Raw genomic sequence first — 9,366 nt, forward strand, 5'->3', positions numbered from 1 at the left:
CCGTTTGTCCCTCCCATTTCCAATCTGTTGTTTGTCTCCTTGAAAATGTAATCTCCTCTCCGCATCCCCTGCACTAGGGAGGGAGAGAACGAGCTCGGGTTCCTCCTCCAGAGTGCTGGAATGGGTCACTACCTTGGTGGAGGGGCAGAAGAGAGCTAGAACCATATCAAGATGTGCGAACCCTCGAAGTTTAAAGAAAAATGGATTGCTTTTTGTCTAATGTGAAGAGCTGGTAAACTATTGCGAAGAAGCGGCCCTTAATTTGTAATGACATTAACCATTTTCCTGTCCATCTCCGAGATTCCTCACAATAACCACGCGTTACTGATCAGGTGTTTCCCTGCTTGCAGGTTCATCGGTTAGTGGTGGTTGACGACAATAATGTGGTGAAGGGGATTGTCTCGCTCTCTGATATTCTACAGGCACTGGTGCTGACTGGGGGAGGCAAGTATATCCACTATAATCCACTAATACAAAAGCAAAATACTGCAGATACTGGAAATCTGAAATAAAAACAGAAAATGCTGGAAATCCTCAGCGGGTCAGGCAGCATCTGTGGAGAGAGAAACAGAGTTAACGTTTCAGGTCGATGACCATTTGTTTCTTAACTTGTCCCATTACCATCTCCTTTTGCCTTGCACCATCTCTTAATCTCTCCTGCCTTCCATCCTATCACAGACCTTCCCTTTTGTTCTTTCCTCCCCTCCCCCCTTTCCCTGCCCCTGCACTTGCTTAAAAACCTGTTCCATCTCCAGCTTTTTCCAGTTCTGACGAAGGGTCATCAACCTGAAACGTTAACTCTGTTTCTCTCTCCACAGATGCTGCCTGACCTGCGGAGTATTTCCAGCATTTTCTGTTTTTATTACACTATAATCCAGTTGTTAAAAGTGGGCGGGAATCACCATTCTGGTTCTTAACCTCTGTCCCCCTGAGCATACCGTGCAATATCAACCTCTACTGGTACAGGATGAGAGAGAGAGTCCGAATGGAGGCAGACTTGCCCATCCTGAAACCACTCCATAAACAGCAGTCATTATAAGAGAGCTTTCACTCTTGCTGAGGAGTATGGGCAGACTCTGCTTATTACCCTGATAGCCGAGAATAACTTTTTTTTTTTAAAAGCTAAACTTTGTTTGCCTTGGGTTTAAAATGAACTGAATTTTTTTTTACCATAACATAAATCAAGAGCTGAATCAACTTTTCACTTTGGAGTGAGCTGGTGGAAAGGAGCATTCATTTTTTTTACTACCACTTTGAATTTAATGGAGGACATTTGTTAAACCCTAATCTTGTATTGATAACGTGCGTGTGTGATATCACGATGATAACTGTGGTGGCAGTGGTAATTCATGGAAGCTTCATACAAGTGCTAAGGAAATCCCTTGAGCACCTTCTGATGTTTTAAATTCTCGTTTCACTGAATTTTAAAAATAGAATGCATTACTATTGCAGCTTTTGCCACCACGGTATACCGTGGATATTTATATAATTAGTTATTATGTTAACGGACTTGCACAGAAAAAGGCTCTATCTCGTCATTCTCATTTAAGATTGATTCCAGTGCTGTAGTTCGCTGGCTGTTAGAAAAACTTACTTGTGCTTTTTCTTGGAATGTGAGCCAGTCTATTGTCGAGTTTTTTTCCTCCCAGCCTCACTACAGTAATTTTTTTAAATTACGACTCATTTGGTGGCTAATGGACAGCTGAGCCAGAATATTCATTATGGTTCTTTTTGTAATTGGTTTGTTAGGATTGCTGTCTTGAACATTTGCAAAGTGAAATACTTGGCTGGTTAGGCATTGTAAGGATTCCGCTGGTTTCTAAGTTTCTCTTTTTAAATCTTTGAACATGATTGTAAGGATTCCATCCATATTTTACATGGGCTGAAGACTTCTCATTGCCTGAAGCTCTGTTCAATATACAGGAAACTCTCATTTAAACGGCACCTAAATATCCGGAATTCTCTATTAACCAGCAAAATTCTCACTCCGAAAACAACACCTCAATAACCGGCAATGTTTCCGAGTCTGAGTTTCCCGCGGTGGCCGAGTTAGTCAGTGGGGGTAGTTCTCCAAACTGCCACTACTCAGCTTCTTGGCGCTGTCGGAAGTCGGAACACCTCAATAACAGGAGTCTGGCTCTCCCGCGCTGCCGGTAGTCTCTTCCGATCCGCCATTTTACAGGGGTACTGTGTGTCTCCCACGCTGCTGGTAGTCATTGCATTGCATTACCCTCACCTGCAGTACTGAACTTAATCAAGCATCTTCCACCATCCATTTAACACAACATTCTGTAGGTGAGTACCCAATTACTGTATACTACACATTCTTGATTTTTTCATTTTTCTTTGTTAAAAATAGCCTCGGTAGATAACCCTCTCCCTCATCCGGAATTTTTGATAACCGGCAACCCGTCGGTGCCGGATACCAAAGAGTTTCCTGTACATGGCACAGATGAGATGGAACGTGTCATTATTTTTTTGCGGACTAATTTTCTGTGCTAAGTATTAACCCAGAATATACTGTGCGTTTGGCAGAGTCCGACAGCACACAGTGATAAAGTATGAAGTAAAGTTCTTCTAATTTTATCCTTAGGTGATGCATCATCCGAGCTCGGACAGTGAGAGATGTGTGTGAAGTGCACCAGTAACATCTTCCCCCCCCATGTAGCGACCTCACCAGCCTGGAAATCTTTTGTCCAAGGACATGCACCCATGGTGGCACCAAGCTTTTCACCAGCACAACACTGTTCCATTAGGTAGAGAAGGACCCTTGCTACTGCTCACCGTTCCGATTTTGGTTTAACTTTGAAATGTTTCTGCACCTTTCTACATAAAGCCATTGACTTTCTGTGTCCACTGAAATGATACTGCAGGTCAGGTCAAAAAGAACAGAATCTTTTGTTCTTTTTAATGATCCCATCCTACCTCAGGTGGGTAGCTTTTAGAAGTGTATTAGCATGACTGATTATTTCATTATCCGAACGTAACTTTTTTATACTTTGATTTAAGTTTGTTTATCAGTTCTGTACTAGATATTAGAATCCAATTGATGGAATCAGAAGAATTTGAAACAGTGACATCACTCCTTTATTCGCTGTTCTCAGCTAAAATGTGTGCGAGACGCTGACCAATGCAAACATAATGATCAAAAATCAGATTACATGAGCACAGTGTAATAAAACGTCGTCTTTTTGATGAAGGCGTTGAACAAGTCCAGTACCTGATTTGTCGGACTTCTTTTTCCTAAAGAACAATTTTTTAAATTTTTTTTGGGACGTGCCACTTTCTAACTTAAATGCTGTGTCATTCACACCAAAACAGTCACAAGTAATTATTTTGACGGTCTAATTTGTATGGTTTCATTATTTCTGCACTTCTGGCTGAAACAGGGTTTCGGGACATGAATGTGTCTGCCCCTGTTTCCTGGAGCCTCCTTTCAAGTGCAGTTAAGAAAATGCATTTCAAGTTGGAGCAATCCTTCCTCGAGCTCTTTATTTGAACGTTTATTAAATAACATGGCTCAATTTAAATTACTGTAATTATTTCACTTCTTAAAATCACTTGATATTTAATGTAATTTAGTTTCAGATAGTCTTGTCCCTAAATGGTCCGAATATACATAGTTGACTAAAGTTGATTTTGACTTTTGAAAACGTCAAAGAGCTGTGAAGAATGCCAATCCAGCACCTTAAAAAAAAAAAAGGCTGAAGAAAAATAAGATATGAAATTGATTGTCACAGTATTTAAACAACCAAATTGTATTTCTTTATTTGTCGGAAAATGATGTTTTAATTCTGGGCTTGAATGTCAGTTTTGTTGTAGATAATTTTTCCCATGTCATTTTGTTGCTCATGGATTTGAGTGTCGGAAGTGTGTATTTTTCATTTCTACGAACAAAATCAAGTCTGAATGGAGATTGGTTTGCTGACTCCTGGAATGCTCATGCACCAAGTTGGAAGTGTTGCTAGCGGTTAGAATTCCAATTGGGCAAACTTTTGATTCATTATTAACTTGAATTCTGGTTAGGCACCGAGTTCAGACCTGGAGTGCAACATGTAGGAACCTCACACTACACCATTTAAGAGATAGAGCTTCGATCCAATTGTGTGCAATGTGTATGGTAGTGTTTTGTGCTGATTTATTTTTCTTTTTAATTAGGTGGTAGTTTCAAATTGATGGTGGTTGTGGCTGGAATCTTGGACATTCTGATATGGCGATGCAAATGTTCCAGCACAGTTGGATACGTTAGGGCATTATAGTGATACAATTTGGCAAGTTCCTGATGTCTAAGCGGACAGGGTCTGGGGTGCTGTTATAAGGCAGAGGCAAAAATCCAAACTGGTTGGACTGATGAGCCAGTGTGGTCTGGTGCGATTATATATACGATTATGAAACGGCAAAAAGGTAGGATTCATCTGTGCCTGAGGTGCAAGGGAACCTGATTCTTACAGGGGAAGCGAGTTGCGAGTATCTCAGTGTATGGTCTGGAGCTCCCCCACCCCACTCCTCCCAAAGGTTCTGCTGGAATAAGACAAAATGTTGTCACTAGGCAAACTAGTTGGAAGTGGAATTGTACGAAGTTAATTTCAGAGCTGTAAGCTGATTTAATAGGGAAGTCGTTCTGGATTTTTTTTATGCTGCGGGTGCAAATTAAGATTGAGGGTGCCGTTGACTCCGGTCATTCCCCTGACCCGGTTCTGCAGTAAATTGCTGTAAACATCCAACATGGACGTTGGATCTGAATTTTATTGAGGTGATTAGGTTGAAAATAACAGAGGTGAAGTAGAACCAATTCCCTTTGTTTGGTGGGAGCTTCAGACTTCAAAACATCTTGTAGATCTTATCAAGGGAACCATGTGAACATTATTTTCTTTCCAATTTTCTCCTGTTTTTCCCACCCCTTTTCCCTCCTGAAGTTGCTGCCGCTTGCTGGAGTCCAGTGCTGGCAACAACAACTACTTGTATTTATATAGCGCCTTTAATGTAGTAAAACGTCCCAAGGCGCTGCGCAGGAGTATTTTAAGGCAACAAATTTGACACCGATCCACATAAGGATAAATTAGGGCAGGTGACCAAAAGCTTGGTCAAAGAGGCAGGTTTTAAGGAGCGTCTTAAAGGAGGTAGAGAGGTTTAGGGAGGGAATTGAAAACAAGGATGAGAATTTTGAAATCGAGGTGCTGCTTAACCGGGAGCCAGTGTAGGTCAGCGAGCACAGGGGCAGCCCTTCAGAACTTGGCCCAAGTGGCCATTCTTCATGTGTGAGCCCAGCGGTGGGCTATTTGGACATGGAGGGCATCACGGCTGAGGCCAATCCTGTCCTCGCCCAACATTCATACAGGAGCACGTCCAGCAGGAGCCACTGGATAGTGATCAGAGTGAGAGCCCTGGGTGGGGTTTTCCCCCTTCCCTATCCCGAGGGTGCAGGATCCCAGCCGGGTTTTAACAGAGCGTGGCTCTTTTTGATAAGGTTTTTAAAAAAAATTTATAGTGCGCCAGATTTGTGACGTCACCATAGAAATGTAATTTGGGAAAGCGTACGGTCCACTTGCTGGTAAACCCCATGCAGAGAGTGTATAATCCACACTGCAGTGTTCTGACTGCTTAATCCTGGAAAGTTGACACATGACTTCTCTAATTGAAATTGTTCATTATTGCTGAAACCAGCACATTGTCCACACTGGACAATCACCAGCAGCATTTCTATAGACAATACCGTAAAATAATGTTTGTATTTTCAATTGTTGGGTTGAAGAATGGCGGATTATATGTCAATGGTGGTACACAACTGAACAACTTTGAACTTTATTGGTGACATTTAAGGTTATATTTAGCCTTGTGGTGATGTCACTAGATACAGATGTCCACCATCCACCTAGGATTTGCCACATTTCGGTGCCGATCTGTTCCTGTTGCTGGGGATCTTATTCCTTGGATACCGAAATGTTTGGAGCTTTTATAGAACTCCCGAAAGGGATTGCAGACCAGACGGGGAAGATCAATATTTCCAGGCCGAGAACATTGCTGCTCACTTTATAAAATTTGTTTTCCCGTAGTCACTTTTCCCCTCTAGTTTTTGGGTCCCCTGCTGCTGCCGCCTCCGCTGCCAAAAAGATTCTTGCGTGGGCCTCCCAAGGTTGGCTGGGATTGGCCAACTCTCATCACTTGGCTGGGGGGGGGGGGCCGGTGGAGGGGAATCAATGGTGAAGCCATTGGTGAATTATTGGTAAATGTCTTCAAAGCTCCGATCACGCTGACCTCTCGGTGTGGAGTCAGAAGGGGCACCATTGGCACGGAAGTGTGGCAGCAAGTGGGCACCAAAGTTTGGAGGGAAAGTACGTTGAAATATTTTTTTGTTTCTTCCAAAAATCAATCTCTTAAATGTACTAAGCAACCTGCCTCCCATTCTTGTAACATTGTTTCATGAATTAACTTGCCAACCATGTGCCATTTATGCATTGCTCTGTAGACTGTCCGGATTTCTGTTTTAAAAACATTTTTAGTGTTTTGTTAAATGGTTTTATATGATGTTGACCGTGTTTTGCTCATTAATGTAATATGATTGAGTTTCATTTTTTAAAAAATTACAATGGAATCATTGTGAACTTAAAAGTGCAGTGGTTATTTCCTCATAGAATCAAAATCATATTTATTCCGATTGTAGTCCAAACCTTTCTCTAGTAGAATAGTGTTTACAATCCTTTTGCATTTACTTGTGAAAATTTGAAATCTCACTGAAAGAGGTATTGATTGTACCATCTAAGCTATAATAAAATTCTTCAAAACATGGGTCTTCAGGATTTCTGACTTACCAGCTCCCTGTTCTGTTATTAATGATATTCACTTTTGCTTGATGTCCTTGTTATGAGATTGCCACCTGAATTTTTGAGGCACTTGGCGTGGCTGTTTTTGTCTGTGGGGCTCATTTCTGAATGCCACGTGTGTGTCCGCATCGGTGTCCGATTCCCGACTGCCTGGTGCGTGTGTGACCAACCCTGAGTGCTTTGTGTGTGTGAGTGGCCTTTTCCGACTGTCCTCCCATTCCTGTGTGTGTGAGACAATATGTGTACTGATTTCTGAGATGCTGCATTGTGTTGAACTGTTCGACGGCACCCAACATTGCGCTAATCCAGCAGAATGCCACCTCCTTGTCTCGGTCTCAGTGGAGGCAGGAGAGAGAAAAAAAAGACTTGCATTTCTATAGCGCCTTTCAGGATGTCCCAAAGCACTTTTTGAAGTGGTGTCACTGTTGTAAATGTAGGAAACGTGGCAGCCAATTTGCGCACAGCAAGCTCCCACAAACAACAATGTGATAAATGACCGGATAATCTGTTTTTAGTGATGTTGGTTGAGGGATAAATATTGGCCAGGACACCGGGGATAACTTCCCTGCTCTTCAAAATAGTGCCATGGGATCTTTTATGTCCACCTGAGAGGGCAGACGGGGCCTCGGTTTAACGTCTCATCCGAAAGACGGCACCTCCGACAGTGCAGCACTCCCTCGGTACTGCAGGCCTAGATTTTTGCGCTCAAGTCTCTGGAGTGGGGACTTGAGCCCACAACCTTCTGACTCAGAGGTGAGTGTTAAGTCTGTGGGTTGTATTGTAAATAATCACAGACTCCACTGTTAACAAAATAAAACACGTCTTTACTATTCAGAGGCTCGGGCGATTCTGCCCTAGTTAACGTATCACAACCCTTATATACTGGTGTGGTCACTATCGGTATTACAGTATACATGAGCCAATAGATAGTGCCACCCTAAAGTAGTGCTCTTAAAGGCGAACGGTTACATTCTATAGTTCCCTTAAAGGTAAACGGTTACATACACAACACTCCTCCCTTCCTAGCTTATTACTTACAGAATCCCGTTAAACATACAATCTTCAACTTTATATAAACAGTTTGCAGATATACTCTCGATGGAGTCAACGTCATATAACAATTTACAGATATACTCTCAATGGAGTCAACGTCATATAACAGTTTACAAACATACTCTCAGTGGAATCAGTTTACAGGTTCAGTCTCTGTGGGAACAGTTCATAAATTCAGTCTCTGGTATTAATTCGTTCCAGACAGCATCCTCCATAGCTTTTTTTTTTTTTTTAACAGCTTGTACTTTCGTCCTGTTGAACCAGCAGTGCGGACTTATACAACCCACTGGCTGTCTTGATAATGTCCCTGGATTTTTTTTTTACAAATTTAGCACCTTTCGTAGTGTTCGGACTGAGGTAGTAGAAGTAATAATATTTTAAACAGTTATTATTTTCTGCTTCTTTTTCTTTTCTGCCTTTTTGAAACTCTCCGAGCTCTTTTCCCGGCTGCCATCTGTAGCGCCACCAACTCTCTATGTTCCTTAGACCTTAAGTGCTTCCTCAGGATTTCAGCACTTTGGGAGTTCCCATCACAATTTGGGCAGACCACATCCTCATAACATTCGGTGTCACTCAACAGGTCAAAACCCTTCTTCAAGCAATCATATTCATCCTGCTCTTCCTCGGATGTCTGCCCTTCCTTCCCTCCTGGCCTCATTTGTGCGTTCAATCCTTTCCCTTCCTTCAGGGATTTCGTTATCAGGCTATTTAATCCTTCTACTGAAGTAGCTGTTTCCCCATTCTCCTGTTCCCCTGGACGTAATTCAGCGTACTCCTCCATTTCATCCATCATTTTCTCCAATGCTTTCATCTTCTCTTCCTCTTGTACTTTGGCTTCCAGTGCTTGGAGAAGTTGCGCCTCGATGCTCTCTAGCTCATGTTCAGGGCCCATTCCCAGTTGAAACTGTTCTTCAAGTCGGTCAACCTCGGTAATTGCCGCCTCATATTTGTCTTGGGCTTCCTTCCATATTTTTATGAGTTCTGCCATGTCTTTCACCTCTACATCCTCATCTATGTATGGAACTTCTACCGATGAGTCTGTCTTGGCCCTGAGCTCCTCAAGAATTTCCTGCAGCCTTTGGACTTCTTGCTCATGTTCAACCTTTAGTTGCTCATATACTTCCAACGAAACTAGCTTTTCGGAGGTTGCTGAGTTAACCCCCTCCAGAATTGTAGTCTGGGCCTGTTCATACTGTTTTTTCAACTTCTCGCACTCTGCTTGTAAGGAGTCGTAGAGAAGAACTGGAATAAAATCCTGGCTTCCTGAAGATTCCTCTTCATTTGTTTCTTTCGCAATTTCCTGTTGGAGTTCAGCCAAGGCTGCTATGCTATCTGCCTCTCGAAGTCTCACTGCCATCAACTCTTCTTTATTCTTGCAGTCCATCTCAGCCATTTCCCGTTTACTTTCATTTAACTGAGTGAGTAGTCCCTTATTTTGGGCTGAGAGATATTGCACCTTCTCATGTAGACCCTTGCACTCCTTCTCTGCTTG

General features: G+C 42.4%; 1 protein-coding gene across 2 annotated transcripts in view; it reads left to right on the forward strand.

The window, feature by feature from the left end:
• Positions 1-6,786, forward strand: part of LOC147097037 (5'-AMP-activated protein kinase subunit gamma-1) — a 66,358-nt gene extending 59,572 nt beyond the window's left edge. For both annotated transcript variants that reach the window (XM_085972790.1, XM_085972791.1), the window contains 2 exons: positions 351-444; positions 2,594-6,786. In XM_085972790.1, the coding sequence (XP_085828916.1) occupies positions 351-444; positions 2,594-2,622 (123 nt within the window). In that variant the 3' untranslated portion in view covers positions 2,623-6,786. The remainder of the gene's footprint in view (positions 1-350; positions 445-2,593) is intronic.
• The last annotated feature ends 2,580 nt before the right edge of the window (positions 6,787-9,366 follow it).

The sequence above is a fragment of the Somniosus microcephalus genome, chromosome 33 (genome assembly GCF_052327205.1).
Source record: "Somniosus microcephalus isolate GS21.2 chromosome 33, FLI_Smic_1.0, whole genome shotgun sequence".
Lineage (NCBI taxonomy): Eukaryota > Metazoa > Chordata > Chondrichthyes > Squaliformes > Somniosidae > Somniosus > Somniosus microcephalus.